The sequence below is a fragment of the Zonotrichia albicollis genome, chromosome 2, assembly GCF_047830755.1.
Source record: "Zonotrichia albicollis isolate bZonAlb1 chromosome 2, bZonAlb1.hap1, whole genome shotgun sequence".
Classification (NCBI taxonomy): Eukaryota; Metazoa; Chordata; class Aves; order Passeriformes; family Passerellidae; genus Zonotrichia; species Zonotrichia albicollis.
The window spans coordinates 108,963,697-108,983,264 of record NC_133820.1 but is presented as its reverse complement, the minus strand read 5'-3'; the positions used below and the strand labels follow the sequence as shown (position 1 = coordinate 108,983,264).

Below are 19,568 nucleotides of genomic sequence, written 5' to 3'. Positions count from 1 at the left end.
GCAATGAAAAGTGCAGTTTGAATGAACATTTCTTTCTTTTCAACTGAAAATATCTATTAGTACTGTCAACCCTACTAAATGATGATAAATTTTTACCAAAGAAAATGCTTGATGAAGGACATCCAATTGCAATTGCTTGTTGGAAACAGGCACACAGCACCAAGGGAATTGCTGAAAGAAAATTCTGCTCTTGCAATGTTTTCCTAAGCCTTCACCATTCACTGTTGGGAACAGGAAAGTGGGCTAGACAGATCTTTAATCTGACCACAGTGTTCATATATAGCATACCAGAGGACTATATTTACTTTGATGTAGTAACCACATGTGGCACTCTGTGGGTTACATTCCGTGCTGTCCTTGGATTTTGTGCATGTTCAAACACTGCATGAATATAAAGACTGTGAAGTATTAGAGGGAACTACTAGTAGATACTGTGCCTGTTTAAAAAATCTTTGTGTTAACATTTCTTGTTCTTTGAGATATAAATACAGTCCATTTCCTTATTACTCTTCAGAAAATTTACAGACATTTCCCTATGAAAATGTATTTTTTTTTTGGTTACTTTCTAAATTTGACTGAATTTCAAATGAGTGATTTTTCAGCCATTAATTCTTTATATTTATTTCATTTAGGTAAGAAATGGAAACAAGATAATTTGGAATAAAGATACTATTATTTTCTGAATTACACCAAATTTAGCACATCCATTATACAGCACTGTAGTTAACTGAATAGTTTCCTGATTGTTCTGTGTATTGCAGAGGAACGGACACCAGCTGGGAAACCACAGAAAGGACTGGTAGATCCTTACCCAGCCTTTCAAAGAAGGAAAACCACTCGTTTTCTTAAAATTGGAACTCCCTTCTATCAGGACAATCAACTTCAGGTCAAAGTTTACTGGAAGAAGACAGGTTAGTCAAATTTTGCTTTACTATTTTCTCTAAGGAGGACTCTTCCTATCCATCTCAGAGTTGTAGAACATTAACACAATATTATAAGTAATTAATAGTAGAATCCTACACCCATCCTTTCATCCCTTCATCTTCACATTGGAGGGAAACATTGCCTCTCCTCTTCGTGTTATGTCTGTGTGTATGTCTTACAGGAGGAAATGACCTGAGTTAGCTATCTAAAAATTATAGTCAGTCACGCTGGGACACTGAATCTTCACAGAGCTGAGACAATTTTTATTTTGGTAGGAATTACCTTTGTAAAGTTTTAAATTGCAGAATTTGACATTACCCACAAAAGTTTTGAGGAACATATGCATGTTTAGCTTTATGCCAAACTTTATCGGTCGCCTTGATTTAGAACAGAATGGATAGTTGGTCACAGCCAGAAAACATTTTGAAGTTAGTTTTCTTCTAGGCTGCATCCTTCTGGTTTTCAGAAAAGTCTTAACAACAATTCTATGATTTATTTTTCCAGTCAAAAGGAAAATGACACAAATTTGTAGTGTCTATTCATATTCAGAAATAAAAAAGGGATTTACTTTCTTGTTGTCTAAGAGCATATAGGCTGCTCCAGTTTAGCCATAAAGGCTTATATGCTGTTATTTCAAAATGTGCTCACACTGTTCATTTTTTTGCTTGGCTCAATCTACATGTGTAGCAATACCACTAAATTAAATCCATTCAATTCTTGTGCTTGAAATCAAGGGCTACAAAGTGAATAGTCATATTTTCGTCTTGAATTTTTCAAAGAATTTCAGAATTATTTAAGTGCTTTTGAGTTTAGATGTGTGTGGCATCACCCTGAAAGAGGACAGGCTGTATAAATGTTCAGTTATGCTGTGTAACATAGGAATATGTCACACTGGATATTGTGGATTGTGAGAGGTGTCCTTTGCTTCTTATCCTTTGCCTGCCTTTTTAAATGGTTACCTTCCAGGCCCTGCTATGCCAATTACTTTCAAATCCATCCTTATTCCTCCCTAAAACCTGCAAGCTTTGTTTCAGCTGAGTACGTGCACATTTTGCATATTTGTCCCTGTCTTGGCTATGCTAGGTTTTTTTTCTTCCTTTCCCCCTTATATTTCATTTTTGGGTTTCTTCATGGAACGCTGGAACAATTTAAAGTTTAAATAAAATTGAGACAATTTTACAAAAAAATGTGGTTTTCGTTACCCAAAGTGAGATTTATATGTTCTGAGCTTTGTCAGGACTGATCACCTTGAACTTTAGCCTCTGCAAGTGAGATGTCAACTCATTGTCCAAGCTTCTTTTATTGCTAGAAAAGAAAAGCAGGTGACTTCTGTAGCAGTCCATCCCCCACAGCAGCAGAATTGTTCTCTGGAGATGCCTCTCTTCTTTACTGAGGACAGAGGGGAGCCTAGACAGCTCATTTGTAGAAACCTTAGAGATGCCTAATGTCTCTCTGTGAGCTGAGGTTCTATTCTTGGTAGTCTGTGCTGAAAAAAATGAGGGGCAGGATTCAAAGATGAGGAGACAAGGATGTCTCCCACAGGCATCAGACAGGGTTGTGCAACTCACAGTCTGCAGATTCAGCCCAGTGGAACAATCAATCCTGCTGCAGCTGTTTTCCTGCCAGAAGAAAGAGCATGTGTCCTGTGACCAGAATGCCAGCACCCCTACCGACATTCACCTTGTGAATAGTTTGCCAAAGTTAGTTATACTTAATGGAGGGAAAATCCTGAGCAGAACAGCAATATTCTTGTTCCAACAGAGATATCTTGAACTAACTGGCCACTATTTATAATGGTATTATAGTTATTGAACTTAGAGGCATTGCACCATAGAAACCTAAATGTTTCCATCTAAATCTGGAGCAGAATCTCACTGTCTGCAACATACCTGAAGGTAATATTTGTATTAAAGGCTATAAATGTCTATAAAAAGAAATAATGCAGTCAGCATCCTTATAGTGACTCAAAGTTTGGAAATTAGAGAATTTAAAAGTGGTATAATTTCCAGAATTGGAGAATGTCATAGAGAGCTATGTCACAGACCTGTCAAAAATGACATGGATTTTATGCTGTCACCTTGTTCCAGGGGTGTACTAGCTGAATTGCTGAGTTTCTGAGTGTACAGTGACTCATCCTGTGTGGAGCTGTGTGCATCCAGTGACATAAGGGGACACCCAGAAACCCATTTTGGCCCTGGGCAGGGGGCAAATTCTGTGAGGTGCACTGGGGTGCTTAGGTACATGCCCCAGCCCTGCAGTGGGAGATGCCTTCCTTTTTCCTGCAGAACAAGCAGTGATAGCAAAGGTGTATGAAGAGAGGCAGAATGTGGCAGTTCATCACTCTTACCTTCCTTTTTTTTCTTTTTTAAAAAGAAAATATCAGTATTCTGAGTGACAGCACATGCAGTAACTCAGCAGGAGCATTGCCTTGTGTGGAACTGAAATATAGGAGCCAGCAGCTTTTATAAGCTCTTGCAAGGGTTTGGAGATTATGTATTGCATGGATGAGGTACTGTAAATTTGCTAGTAACAATTTACTGCAGAGCACGTCTGTGTGACTGTGCAAGGAACACAGCAGGAAAATCACATTGTCTTCATGAAAAACAGCAGTTACTGGGACAGCTGTGCTGGGAACTGAACCCACACATCTTTCACCTTTATGAACTGCACTAGATTGTGTTTAGGGACTTGTAGGAGGTAGTAGAGTGCAGCAACTATAACAGGAGATACTGAAAGAGACCTTACCTGAGCCTGCTCAGTGGCATGGCATCTGTTTTTATTGCAGCTAGGCAATTAGAGTTCTAATAGTTCCTGACAAAAAAATTGATGTGTTTGTCTCCTACATAGTGGGTGAACACAGAAGTCTCTGTTGTTTGCACTAATGTTCTCATTTTTGTGTAGTTTGCTATTAAAAATCAACATTTTTTTTTGGTGGAGAAACACAGCCATTCTATAGTCCTAAATTAGAATGTGTAACTTTAAAACAGAAAAATTAAGAGGCCAGCATGAAACCATGTGAAATAAGTAGGTTGATAAGCATAAGAGTTAACATGATAAAAAAAATTAAAGAAATAAATGTCTCAAGATTAAACATGTTGGACATTTGTAAATTGATCAAATTTCAATTGGTTGTAGTAGTCTTTGCTTTGTCTTGTATAGTTTTCAAGTAGTTTTGGATTTTCTGTGTTAGACTTCATAACATGAACAGGATGTGGTTGCAGAGATGATGAAATAAAAAAATGTTATTTAGATTTTGGATGGGGTTTTTATTAATATGAAGATTTAAAGCAGTATATTATCACAGAATTGCAGAATGGCTGGGTTTGGAAGGGATCTCTGGAGATGATCTAGTCCAAGCTCTCTGCTAAACCAGGTTCACTTGGAGTAGATTGCACAGGATCACATCCAGGCAGGTTTCAAGTATCTGCAGAGAAAGAGACTCCACAACCCTTTTGGGCATCCTGTTACACTTGTTTTGTCACCATCACTTAGATGAACTTTACTCTGTTTCAGTTTTTGCACATTGTCCCTTGCCCTGCCACTGGGCACAGCTGAAAAGACTGTGGCCCCACCTTCTTGATACCCATCCTTAAGACCTTTGTAAGCATTGATAAGATCCCCACTCAGTCTCTCTTCTCAAGGCTGAATGGGCCCAGCTACCTCAGCCTTTCTTCATGAGAGGCTCCAGTCCCTCAGTCATCTTTGCCCTCCACTGGACCAGCTCCAGGAGTTTCATATCCCTCCTGTCCTCGGGATCCCAGAATTGGACACAGCACTCAGATGTGGCCTCACCAGGGCTGAGCAGAGGGCAGGATCACCTCCCTGCTGGCAATGCTCTCCCTAATGCCCCCCAGGCTCCCCCTGGCCTCCCTGGCCCCCAGGACCCACTGCTGGCTCATGGACAGATGGTTGTGCACCAGCACCCCCAGGTCCTGCTCCACAGAGCTGCTTTCCAGCAGGTCACTCAGTCTGTGCTGGCACAGAGGGTTGTTCCTCCCCAGGTGCAGGACCCTGCCTTTGCTGAAACTTTGTTCAACCCTACAGTTGCCCTTGTTATGTTGAAATTGTTTCCTTTAGCTGTAATGAAAACTTTATTAGCTGCTATAACCGCAGTCTTAGTAAAAACCATTATTACTTTTCTATATTAATAACTGCTCAGTTTTTTATTGTATTCCTAATTCAGTGGTCATACCATTCTATGCAGACCAGAGATTTTCTAATTTTTTTTTTTAATTTCTTCCTAAATTAAGATGGCTCTGTAGAAGAGGTTTTACTGTGTCCCAACACTGAAGCATCACAGGATACCACAGATTACAGAAACAGAAGGAAAAACCTGTGTGGATTGCTTATATCATTTAAAGAAACACAAACATGCTCCTAAGGTTGTTTTAGATGATTTCTTTATTTTCATTGGTCCCATTTTAGCTGAGAAGCTATTTTGCTTTTGAATTTGAATCATTTTACTCAGTCTAAGGAGCTAAATATAGGTCAGTCATAGAAGAGTTTAAATGGGCAGGAGGGACTTCTGGAGGGCAGCTGGTGCAACCATCTGCTCAAAGTCAAACTAACTGTGAAGTTAAATCAAGTTATTCAGTTCTGTCTGTAAGGCCCTGTAACAGATAGTGTCACTGTTTTTTCAATCCATCCTCCATCGATACAAACCTGCAGAGGCCATCCATGTGTATTGCAATGTGCCTTATGACTTACAGAAGGTATGGTGATGTCTCTTGACTATTCAAAGACAGTTCTTCCATGACTGAAGATGTTTTCCTCAGTGAACTTTGCAGATGAGCCTCTGGGAAGGCAGTGAAAAGACCACAGTGATGCCATCAGGGCCAAAGCTCTCAGTTTTATATCATCCTTCTAAACAGAATTCATCAGACCTCTGTCCTGTGCAACAACTGCATCAGAGGGGGTGTTGCAAACTATTATTGAACTAAACTATTGCTGAGTTTCTTATACAGCAAAAGAGTGACTGCATATCAGTACTCAGAAACTGAACACAGTGTTTGAATAAAAGTCTGAGTAAGGGGATGGATTTCCATATATATGCATCATAATGTGCCACAGTTTGGTAAACAGGAAAGACTTATCTGAGCCTGTTCTTCAAGTGTCATTTCTTAAGTCCCATTAACTTGAGTAAGCATAAGGCATGAATGGAATGTAGAGTCTGGACTTTACATTAAAATAAAGCTCTTTCTGAAATAATCTTTCAGTTTGCATGCTTTGGTATGGTGACAATAATCACTTCAAGATGCATGCTAGCAAAAATACCTCCACACTTCAGGCAGTACAAGGTACTTAGCAAGTGCACATGATGCTGCTAGACAGAGCCATCCAAAAGCATGTTGTATATGAATACAATAGCTTCTTTCTGAAGGAAAAAAGTGTCTTTTTCTTGCTGCCTTTCACTTAGGCCAGGGATTAGAGAAACAGTACATTCCTTAAGCAGCATGAATCCCCCTTTTGTAAATGAAAAGTAGAATGTGTTCCATGGCCAGATATTTTGGCCGTCTTGATGTGTGAAATTGGAAATCATCAAGTAGTGAAATCAAATTAAACAAATCACTTTTAACTCCTTGTTGCTGAGGTCACAGAGTACCATCTGTTACCAAAAATGGATGCACTCTGAAACCCCAATTTAAAGTGATTGGATACTGGGGATGATTAAGAACCTCAGTATATTGTGCAATAATCAAGACTGAAAGTGTGAAAATAAAAAATTCTGAAGTTTTCTCTGTTTGTCTGTGGTTGGGCAACTAGACAGCTGAGTATTGGACTTAGCTGAAAATCCTCCAAGTTGCTGCAAATCTGTATATGACAATAAAATTTTGCCCAGACAGACATAGGAAAAAAAAATCCCACCTTTTATGAACTCTCTGCATCAATTTCCATCACTTGCTGCAATGATTATAATGCACTAAAATATCAGAATGTAATTTCTTTCCAAAGCGCTTGTCACAACAATATTTTCAAAAGTCATTACTCTGCCTTTACTACCTTTTTCTCAGTGCCTGTTATTTGAGTGTAATACAACTCTCCTTGCTCAGGTAAAGCTTTAGCTTCCTTTTCTTTGAATTAAGTCTATGTGCATTTACTTCCCCCTGTTTAAATTAAACATTTTAAGTACCTCTAGATATTCAAAATCAATATGTCTGCCTCTTGGTTTTGCTTAAAAAGACAAATATTTAAAATGCATTAAGACTTGGCTTCAGGCTTCTTTCTTTGTGTTTCTGTAAATGCTAAAGCAGAAGAAAAAAGAATACTTAAGGCAGGAAGACGCAGAAAATCTACCATTGTCTGATAAATCAACCAAACAAGAATAATGAATTAAATTACTGAGAAGAATAAAATACAAGGCATGGCAAAGCAAATAGAGAGCTAACACAAATGCTTTTAAACCCAGATCTTAGGAAAACAAAATTAACTTTCACTTAGTTCAGGGACATAAATGAAGTGACTGTGTGCTGGCTCTTTGTTTGTAATAAGGTATTTCATGTGGCAGGTTTTGAAGTGAAAGTTTTCCCATTGATAAGACATTCAAATGGTCCTTTCTCATGGCAGTAGGGCCATTGAAGGTAAAGAAATCCTTCAGTGGCAGTTGGAGTTTCCAGCTCCTACTGTAAAGAATTCTGCAGTACTTGCTGAACACTAAAGCATTATTTAGTTTGGTACTAGCTGTTGCATTAGGCAGATTAGTGTTTGAGCAGCTGGCCATATTCTAATTATTGATATTGTAGCAGTAAAATACTTGTACTTCAAGATATCACTATGGTCCAGATGGTTCTTTCAACAAAATGACCTGACTAATTATAGTGAAGTATACACTAATATATTGCCCTCAGACTTCCAGGAAAATACAGGGACTTTGTCTCAGCAGTGGCTGATTGTGTGGGTATGCATAATATGCATTAGTTCTTAGGGATTTAATTAGTCAAGCTGGCTCTAAGAACAGGACTCTTCAACTAGATCACCTCTTTAGAAATGCACTGGTAGATATTACAGAATTTGCTTTTCCATATGTGCTACTCCTGACTCAGATGTCTGTATCTTGTGGGCTTCCACAGCATTGAGCTGGGGAGATGGGTAGTGCTGTGAGCTTTATTTATCATGGAAAATTATTCTGGAGTTACAAGAACATCCTGTCAGAAGTGTCTGTGTGGTTCTTACCCCTCCCTAACTTTGTGTTTCTACTTTACATTGTCTTAATGTAGTTTCAGGAAAAAATCTCTCTGCCTTTTTTAAAAGGATGTAAAGGGTAGCATCTCCCATCTCCAGTTCTGCTTGCTTTGCTTTATGAAGTGCCTATAGGACCCTGGTTTCTGTCCAAATGTGAAATACTTACAATATTTAAAATATTACTGGTGGGACTCATAACATCAACCACAAATAATAAAATTTGGTAGAGCAGATGGTTTTCAAATTCTCAAATAGTCTGCAATTGATTAGTGAGGCCGGTCAACTTTTAAACTTAGAGAAGTTTAAAAGTTTTAAAATTACATTTACAATGATGGCAACCTCAGTGGCATCTCCCCTGAAAATGGGACAATATTGGAAAGTGTTTTCAAAGGGACAGTTCAGTGCATTTCTTCATGATTTCACAGGCAGAACAGAAAACCATTACTTGTTGCCTTGCACTTGCTTCCAAACCTCCAGACTTTTCAGGGTAGGTGGTTAAAGCTCTTGGTATGAGAGATTTAGAGGCAAGTTTGTCCAACTGCTAGTCTCAGGAATGTAATTGGAATTGATTCAAAGTCTGCCAGGAAATCAAATAATCACAAGTCAAATCGGAACTACCCACTGAGTTCCCAGAGCACAGACAGCACAGAACACTGATTTTACTTAACAGGCACCCGCTGATGTTTGCTGAAGGCTGTCCTGGACTGGTTTGTACATTTGTACACTTTATATATTTATTGGTTAATTTTTTAATTTATGTAGTTTGGGCTGTGCACAAGTCCTCAGTATGACCTGAATCATAATCCAAAACATCTTTAGTCATTGTGAAAGTGCTTTTAATTTGACTTCATTTATGCATTTAAAAGAAGTCTTCTTTTTATTCTTAAATTTCGTAACTGATAGACATTTAACCCTGATTTCTTTTGAACTTACATTAAAAGTTTAAATAGAAATGTAATTGCAAATTACCTGGTCCATGAGTTCAATCCAAAGATAGACCATCATTAGCTGGAATGCATACCTGCAGTCAGGTTGCAGATACACTTCCAATATTCCATTGCAAAATCATTTATCAAGACTTAATCCACTTGGAGACGCTGAAGAAATTAACTGGCCAACTAATTAATAAACTCTTGCCTGATTTTTAATTCTTCAGGAAAAAATGCATTTTCAAAACGCATTTTCAGCATCTTTATGTACCTTCAATATGTCTATGTCTGACTAGTACAATTTTCTCAAGTTATAATTACTTCCTGAGTATTAACACAACTTATAAAGCTAATTAACAACAAACACAGTACTTTTTATAAATATATATGCATACATATATAGTGTCACTAAACTTGGCAATGACAATGTCTGATGTGAGGCAGTCTCAGTAAGTGAGGGGTAAAATGGCAAGCTTTTTGCAATCCAAATATGGAATCACAGAATATTCTGGGTAGGAAGGGACCCAGAAGGATCACTGAGTCCAACTTTTGGGTGAATGGCCCTTATGGGGATCAAACTCACAACCTTGGCACTGTTAGCACCATGCTCTGACCAGCTGAGCTCTTCCTCTCCTTTCCCCAGACTGTATCACTAGGTCAGGTTAAGTCAAAGCTCTGTCTCACAGGCTTACACTCTCATACCTGGAGCAATCCCACCATTCCTGTTGTGAGTAAAAGGTACTGAGGTTCAGCAGTTTACAGGATGCTTCTCATGAGCTATGTGCTAATAACTGCTCATGAGTGCTCTCTTAGCCTGCCTGAGTTCTGGATGGAGCATGGATCTTTTGATCCAGGGGAGGTTAACCTGTCAGCAGGGAGTCATCATGCTTATGGTGAAGGTGGTTTAAACTAATGAGTGTCCTCTTGTAAACTGGGTCAATTTTCCTCCACGTGCATCTTTTTAATCTCTATTTTTAATTAGCTGGTTTATAAGGTGGCCATAAAACCAGTCTCATAAACATTACAAATAGGAGAAGGAAACTGGACTATTTGAAGGAATAGCTAGAGTTGGAGGGAAAGAAACAAAAAAAGGGTTTCTGAAATTATAATCTAATTTTTAAGATGACTCATATATACAGCTGATGCTGATAATGAGTTGTTAATACCTGTTTATTTTGCTCCTGTGACCATAAACTAGATGCAAAATTATCCATAGTAGTGTAGACCAAAGATCCTACCCAACAGATGTTCTATCCTTGGCAGTGGCCAAAAACCAATCCAAAGGAGCATAAGAATAGGGTGAGAGTGTAATGGCGTTTCTGCATATTACTGTCCCAGCTTCCGACAACTTCTAGTTAGTCAAAATTTCTAAGCCTAGTGTTATTTCACTGTATTTATTCACTTCTCATGCATTTATCACAATAATATCCTGTGTCCTATGAGAGTCACCAAGTTTCAGGGTGTCTGAAACATCCTGAGCGATGGAGTTCCAGAGTTTTAAGTGCTCTTTCTATGTAGAACTACTTTTTTTTTGTCTTGTAGCCAATTCTTCCACATTTATATGAATCTTAATTCTTCCTCTGTTTACCTTGTCTGTATGTACATGATTTTATAGATATTTAACCTGGTTTTGCTGTGTTCTATTTCTTTTAGACATGTTGATCTTAAACTGCAGATGTAGAAACTGCAGATTAATGTCGTAAAGTTTTTGAATACCAGTTCAGCAAAGCAACATCCTGGTATGATGTTCCATAATGCATATCAGGAAAGTTCAGTTTTGGAGCTCCATGGATCACGGCATGCAAACCTACCCATGTATGGCTTTTGCCTGAGGTCTGAGAGCGAAGGGAGTAGCTGGTCCATCCCTGCCTCTCTTCCCACTGTGGCATTAGGGGCAAGATGAGTCTGTACTTTGGCTCTGGAATTGGGAAATATTCCAAGATTTCTTACCCCCAATATAGTAAACTTACACAGTCTGCTTGTCTAAATTATTTTTCAAAGTTAAACAGAAGTCTAAAGTTAATGGTAGAAAACCTGGTTACATTTTCAGTGTATGTATAACCTTGGTGAGCCTTGGATTTGTTTGTTTGGGATTTTTTCTTTTCCATTAAATTCAGGTTTGGGATGCTTAGCTAGCTTTGAAAATCTAGCTATGAGGGAATAATGTAGAAAGCCTCTATTCAGGCTACAAGCAGCTATTGTGAGACTTGGAGCTTACAAGAGGCAAATTTCCTTGTAATGGAAAACCAGAATGAGATACTGTTGAACTCACTTTGTATAGGATGTTGTGTGTGGGAAAATAAGTAAGGGTAGAGGTAATCCGGCTTAGAGATGATCCCAGGCTTAAATCCCTCAATATAAACATCTTCAAACCTTGAGGCTTCCTAGGTCTAGATATGGACAAAAATACTGTGTTTCAGGCCTGTCTTTAAATTACACAGTAATCATTAATATCATTTTTGGAAAGGCTTACTGTTCTATTATACAAAGAATGTGTTCTGTAGAAAGAAAGTTTGTTTTAAATGGCATAACGTGAGAAACAAAATCTTTGTAATTTAATCGAAACTGCTTATATTCCATGTAAGAGCAGGAAACAGTATATTTGTCTTGCTAAGAATCGTTTGTTGAGTGAAGTTTAAATGTCAGCTGAAGGTTTTGGTGTTATTTTTAAATATAGTGCTTGAATAGGTGATTATTAAAAAGCTTTTTTTCTCAAGAGGTGTCACGAGTACTGTGAATTTCATAACCAAAAAAAACTTTGGATTTTCTTTTTTTTACACCATCATGTGAATCAATGCAGAGGAAGCAAAAGACACAGAGCTGTTATAATTTAATTTTTTTCAAGAGAACTTACCTAAAACACCTGTGACAAAACAAGTGGTTTTTACAAGGAAAAGGGGAGTGCAGAGAGACTTGCAATACGTTAGCACATCATTGCAGCATTTTAACATTGGTTGGAGGTAAATTGTGTTTACCTCATTTTGCATTTGCTTAAGTACCATGAGTAAAATAGTACTTCTTATTATATTATTTCTTCTTGTCCTATCATTAGATTCAGATTGCAAATGTTGGACACCATGAATCAGAGTAATACAATGGCTCATGAACCAGTATATGAAGTAATGAATAAGTGTTATGATCTACTACTGACTGAGATCATATTTTTCTTCTCTGCAGTACACTGAAGTATCTCTTCCCAAACTGATATTCCATCATGCTGTTATTTAAATGTAAAAAATACAATGTGAATCACTTCACACCAATCATGTCTTCAAAACTGAAGGAACTAGTAGTAAATAACACTGCTTCATTTGTTCGCTTGGATTTTGTCCATATTTCAGCCTTCCCTGCATATTTTTCAGCACCTCTCCAGCAACTGAATTTCATCAGGAAAAAGCATTGATGGTAAACTGCATATATTAGATGTCTGTGTAGACATGGAAAACAATATTTGTCCAATAAACAGATGAACATGAGGCTGAGAGAGCAGCGGACACTTCATCACATTAATCTCAAATATTTCCTTTCTAGTTTGTGGTGTGGAAATGCAGGCAAGTGCTGCTGCAGGGCAGACACTGCTGCTCATCCTTCTGCTGGGGTGGTGGGTTGGAGTAAGTGCTGGGTTGTAATAGATACCCATCTGTAAAGAGGGTTATGTACTTGGAGGAGAAAGAGCAGGAACATTTCTTCAGGAAGCCTTTGATTTGTATAAGTGTTTAAGCACTTCAGAGTTGATAATATCTTTTGATTTATGCAAGGCATCAATAATTTCACCATTTACCGTTGCTACAATTTTGCCATTCAATACAGTGAGGTAAATATTTTTTCCTGGATGCTATACTGACACAGGATTTATACAGAACTCTGAAAAATCACACTATGACTTTACAGTAGAATCAATTAATCAAGCTTGTAGATACTGAGGCATGTACTTCATGTGCCCTGAGCAGATTCTGCCCTGTGTTGTGATATTAAATATAAAATATTTTCCCCTTGCTCTAGCCTATTTTTAGAGAAGTAATGCTGCAGGACACATAATTCAGAAAGGAAATCACTTAATTTTTTTATATGTCTTTCTTCCTATTAGTCTAAGACCATCAAAGACATGTTCAAGACCTTCTTTTAACCACAGTTTTGATGGTCATTAGTGTCTTGTTCTTGCTAGGTTCTAAACTTTCTGGCCTGATGCTTTAGCTACCCTTAACTATTGAAGTTAACACAAATGTTCATATGCTCAAGTGCTTTGTTGAATAATGGCCCCTGTGCTCACAAGCATGTAAGAACAATCCCGCCAGTATGCAAAGAAAAACAAAAAAAAAATCAAAAAATATAATTGTGGTTTGCTAGATGAAATATCAGAACTAACAAAATATAATAAAGTTTTAGCTGCACACAAAACAAATTATTTTAATAATTTTCTTACTCAGTTGGTTCAGAGATATTGCATCCTCCTCATGGCATTCTGTTTGAAGAAATTTGAATGAAGACAACAGGTTTACATATGGCTCATTATCTTCCAAGCTTTGATAACAGCTCCTTTTGACATACAGTTAGCATATTAATTATGTGTAAATATTTTGGAGGGAGTCAGTTTGTTGAAGTATTGTGACAAAAAGTACAGAACTTTTTTTTGTTAAATGAAATACTTATTTCAAAGCTGCTAGTTATTTGTATTAAATTACTGGTTTTATGCTAGCACATAAAGGTTTTCATATGTCTTATTTTATAATATTTACTTTTATACCTTTTTTTATTCTAATGGAAAAATCTATCAGAGTCTGCATGTTAATTACTTTCAATCCTGTCACGATGCAGAAATCGCCTTGATGTTACCGTGTTTATTGATGCCAGACATTTTTATTGCAATTAAACCTTAATCTGAGCTGCTGTTGCTGAACAATTCTGCTATGAAACGTTGCTTTCCAGCAAATCCCATTTGATTTTCCTTCTAATAAGTTTTTTGTAATTTAGTTGCCTGCATAATAGTGCTGTCACAGCTGGTATTAATTGGCATTTTTCTACCAAATAGCAGAGACCCACATCAGAATAACATGCAAGAGCTGAAATACTTTTACAACACACACTGTTATCATTTTCACCACTTGACAGGGGTGGAACATAGATAAGGAGCCATGAAGTACTTTGCCTAAAGACCTCAAGCAAACCAGTGGCAGAACTCGCCCCAGTTCCTGACACAGTCTGCTGCAATTTTCTTGCTGTGGATCACGGAATACAAAGAAATAAATAAAATCTCTGCTTAGCTGGTTTTCTGGGGTAGCTCCATATTGATGATGTTGGGCTGCATGAGCAAATTGCACTGCTGAAATGCCCCTGCTATGCCAGTTTTTCAGCTACAAAGCTTCAGCTCCTTGTGAGAGTCAATTTGGCACTCTCCTGGAACAGTAACTGCAATATAAAGGAGAAAAAGTGTTTGAGGCAGACAAAGTAGCTGTCTGCAGTAGCATGGTAAAAAAAAGAAACCACATTAGATGAAATTATTCAGCAGCAATGTATTTGTACAAAACAGAAACATGGAAGAGGTTGAAAAATATGAGAAAAATAAAAGAAAAAACCTTTAAAATGTAGTTTATTTTAAACTGTAGAACCATTTAAACCAGAAGTTCCATTTAGGAGAACTTGCAGAATTACTTGAAATTTTGTTGGATTATTGTTTTGAATGATACTCAGAGCTTTAAATTCTGTGGGGAGGTGATTTAGTATTCCTAATAACTTTTGTGCAGCCTTGGCTTAGGCTCTGTTGAGGTCTATCAATTTAAGATGCTTAAACTGTGCATATGAGCCTGAAGTTTTCCAAGTGGCAAACACATGTAGTTGGCATTGGCATTAGTAGAATTTTCAGCTGTTTTTACAGCTTGAAGATATAGAATAAATGCACATTTTCCATCCAGAAAAATCAAAAGTTTATTTATTTGTTTTTATTAAAATTGAACTAAAGCATTTGAATTGGGGAGGGGGAGAAAGCACAAAAATCTGATGAAGAACATCTTTGTAAACACTATTGATAGAGAGTTTAGAGCTTTATTTTCACTCATGTGAAAATAAAGGCAGTTTGGGGTTAATTAAAAAAAAACACCATCCTTTAAAGCATTCCTTGAGCCATAAATTTCTAATTAGAGATGTAAGATTTCTGACCAGCAAAGTTAGCTGCATACCCTTGTTGAGCAAAAGAGCTAAGAGTGCATGGGATTTTAAGAACATGATCATGTGGTGTCTGTACAGCCATTTTTCTTAAGTCTAGAAAGTCAATTTGTACTTCAGAAAATCTACTTTAAAAATCACAGTCATAGTAATTAATATCAACTATTAGTTTATTTGAAAAGATTAGTTATGTGCATTTGTCTTACACACCTAAAAATCTTTAGCTTGGGCATCTGGAGATAGTTTCCATGTCAGTATCATTGAGAGGTTTTTAAAGCAATTGTCCTGGATTGCTTTTTTTTTTCTTTCTCTTTATATAAATTTAAAATAAAGTAATTATTTGAGTAAGCTGTCAGCTGTTTGTACTTAAGTGGTTATTTTGTTGACTAATTTCACAATCTTAGAGCTGCTGAAATGAGTGCTAGTACTTATTATGTCCTTCAGGTTCACTGTTTCTATACAAATATTTTGAGTTCTGGGGAATACGAATGCTTGCTGTTTGTGCAAGCATCACTATTTCTAGTATCAAATGATAGACATTCTAACCACGAGAACAATGAAGTTAAAAAGCTCTATAAAGACTCATAATTGAAAATTTAGAATCAAGAAAACTCCAGATATTCAGAAGGAGGTTGATACTGTGACATCTGAAATACCAGGGAGGCAGACTGAAGCAGTCTGGCAATTTCTTGACAGTGTTTTGTACTTATTATAGCGGGAATGGCTGAGTTTTGTGATAAAACTCTGCAAAATCAATCCCATTAGGTAACGAATATTCTGTTCATATTAACTACTCAGATGGCTTTTTGGAAAGAGTTGTGGCTGTGAGCTCAGTGTGTGAACCTTTGCTGAGCTTGGTCCAGAACCCTTGGCTCTGGTGGCAGGGGCTGACATTCAGCGGGATGCAGCTGGAGCTCATCCATTTCCCATCCCTCAGTGTGCATTGGACAGCTAAACCCAAAAATCTAAATAAAATTATAGTAGTGATCTCACTAGGACAGTGTGCATTGCTGAAAGGCGGGCTGGGAGAGCTTTTCTTTTGTATGTGTGGTAAATACAAAATCAGCTTTTTAATGTTTCATAAAACTTTAGAATAATGATCTTGATGAGCAACTTTATGAGACAGGCATATTCTAATAATTTTTCTGAGCTTCTTATTGGTCTTTCTAGATAATTTCATGCATTTTGTCTTCTTTTGCTTTTAAAAATATTAAAGGTAATTTCTTAAACAATCTTGTCATTTCATGTGCATACTTCATGCATGCATATACACTTTGACTTTTTCAGGGTTCTAGCTTTATTTAATCACAAAAGTTCCCACCTTTCCCTATTTTTAAAAAAGTTTCTGTCTCAAGTAGGAGCTACTTTCTTATTGTGTTTCATGCTTTATTCTGTTATATTGTATTGTATTAGTCAGACTTTAGACAGTGTCAGGACAGATATTTCAAAAGGAGAAAACTGGGGGGGGGTTGTTGTGAATTATTTTTACATTTCTCTTTTTTAGCACATGGTATTTAACTTGTGTATCTTCCATTTTTTAGATTTAGGTATTTTCCACAAATATAGAGGTGAGAACCTACTTACAAATGCACTGTGAGTTTTTGTCTTCATCCAGTAAGCACACCATGTGGGAAAACTTGAAGAGATAAGCAAAAGCACATCCATTTCTTTATTTATTTTAAATGAGAGGGAACAATCACAAAGCAGGAAATGTACTTTTTAATGGAATTCTTTTTGAAAGAAGTATTGTTTCTAAAGAAATTGCAAAAATAATTAGCATATATGTTATTATGAAGAACAGCTACTGCAAAAACCTATTTCAAGGGGCCATTTCAGCTATTTTCCTACAATAGTAATTTTCTCTTTAGTTTACAATCGTTTTCTTCTGAATGTAGACTGCTCATAGCAGTCTAATACCAGATCAGCCCTTAAGGCATCAGAGATATTTGTTTTCCCTCCTGAAACCCACAGTCAGGCACATTACTGATTCTGTCATACCAAGCTGATTAATAATAACAGACATAATTTTGCATCCCCTATATAGGGAATGAAATCCAGAAAAATGTCAGGAACTACTTGCACTACCTAATGTTTTCCTTCTTTTGTCAATTCTTTTTTGCTCTTTGTTTTGCTTCCTTATTCAGGCATTATTAGACAAAAAGCTAGAAGAGCTGAAAATAAGTTGAAAGCTTATACTGTTGGTACTGCAGCAAGTTTTGTCATTGATTTAAATGGGAGTAAACTTAAGCCTTCAGTATTACTCATAAGAATGAAGACTAGAATTTTATTTGGACAGATACTAAACTAAACGTATTATGGCATATCCTGAAAGAAGAAAGCTTGGGGATTTACAGGCATTTTCTCATATTTTCAGGCACAGATTTCTCAGTGTCAGGCAGCAGTATTGCAATGCTCTAACAATATAAACAGTCAGGCAATTGACACCAAGTCTGTCTCATTATTTGCAGGATGATTAGAAGTAGCAGCATTGAGATTATTTTTTTAATGCTCAGTTTAGATTCTTTTTTTTTTTAATGTAAGCAGCATATGGTAACATATCTGAAAATGAAATTTCACTTTTTATCTCCTTTAGCTGATACAAGGTTTAAATTTCATTGGTGTATCATTTTTTCTCCATTATAATAAAGATTGCTTAGTGAGGAATTACCAACTCTACAATACTTAAAATTCCTTCTGTTTTTATCCAGAGAAGCCAGAAGAGTTGCAATGGTGAAAATGTACTTTATGTCTTTCGGTGAAAACAAACTTATATGTCTTTTCCTCTCTTTTTATATCATTTAGATATCAGCATGAATCAATTCCAGGTCCACTGGTTACTGGAGTCCTGTGCACACAATGACACCAAAGGACTTAGGAAAGTAACAGAGCTGACTTATGTAAGTCTCCTTTGAGCCCTCTGCTTGACTCTGAGTAGTTCTTAGGCAGCAAGAGAAAGGATGCTTCTGTAACATAATGCAATATGTGTTGTACCCTGTTTCATAGATCAGTAAGGAGGCTTTCTTTTTTATGTTCCTCTTTGGCAAAAGATAAAAATTATGTATCTGGACTGGTTTTGGGTTTCTTGGATTTCCTGAATACACACTAGGCTAAAATATTTTATTTGTTTTTGTTGTTATTCAGAAAATGAGATCAGACAAACTTCTTAACTAAGTACTTCTATATCTCTACAAGATATAGAACACAGAGCTTTATCTGCAATTAATAATGTAAGACTTTAGCACAGTGCAAATACTGAACAGTAATAATAGTAATTAATAAACCAGGTTTTCTTTTAGACATGCAGATGTGTTTCAGGTGTTTATTCTCCCTGAGGAGAATAATAGATAAGAAAAGAAGAACTGTAGGTGACAAATACTGGATATTAAATCTGGAAGTTGAACAGATATCAGATGGGGAGAAAAGCTCCATGGCAGCCCAAATATATATTGTAGTGGCAGTACTTCCTACTCAATTTGATGGCAATCTAGTGTCATCTGTCTCTATATCACATTATTTGAACAACAGAGCAATGTGATTGGTGCATCAGAATTGCTTTAGTCTGTTATGCAGAATGGACAAAATCACAATTCACCTTTCCTTCTTACCCTGATCTGTACTACCCCATTACATGACATTCAGGGGTGTTAATGTCATGTAAAGGAGTAAATCAAAAGATATGATTTCTCATACAGGATGGTGTTAGTTTGTAAGATTTACTGCTTCAGTAAATCTTGGGGTCAGCAAAGCACAAATTAGAGATGTGTCACAGTGGTCAGAAGGGTTGCAGGATGAAGAGAGAGGCAAGAATGTTGACCTCATGTTTAGAAGGCTTGATTTATTATTTTATGATATGTATTACATTATGACTATACTAAAAGAAATAGAAGGAAAAATTCTCAGAAGGCTAGCTAAGCTAAGATAGAAAAGAATTAATAACAAAGGTCTGTGTCCCAGCAGAAAGCGAGACCTAGCTCTGCCGTGAGTGGTCAGCAAATCCAAACATCCACAGGAGACCAATCACGGATCCACCTGTTGCATTCCACAGCAGCAGATAACCATTGCTTACACTTTGTTGCTGAAACTTCTCAGCTTCAGCAGGAAAAATCCTAACGAAAGGATTTTAATGAAGAGATGTCTGTGACAGAGGTGGATTTAAAAAATGATTTTGACATAATGTTATGGAGATAGAAGAAGCAACATTTAAGAAGTTCATTTCCACTAGAGGTCAGGAAAGACTGTTTGGACATCTGTCCAAATGCATTGTGGGATTAATGAATTTATTTCCAGTAATTTCCTTATTTCCAGTCATTTTATGGTAATTCATCTAATCTGTCATGATAAATAAAAATAGTCCTGTCACAATTTTAAGGAGAGATC

General features: G+C 36.9%; 1 protein-coding gene across 1 annotated transcript in view; it reads left to right on the top strand.

Moving 5' to 3' along the window:
• Positions 1 to 19,568, top strand: part of ANOS1 (anosmin 1) — a 135,296-nt gene that overhangs the window by 103,937 nt on the left and 11,791 nt on the right. Inside the window, exons 9-10 of the mRNA XM_005487543.4 lie at positions 762 to 911; positions 17,994 to 18,088. Coding sequence (XP_005487600.1) covers positions 762 to 911; positions 17,994 to 18,088 — 245 coding nt within the window. The remainder of the gene's footprint in view (positions 1 to 761; positions 912 to 17,993; positions 18,089 to 19,568) is intronic.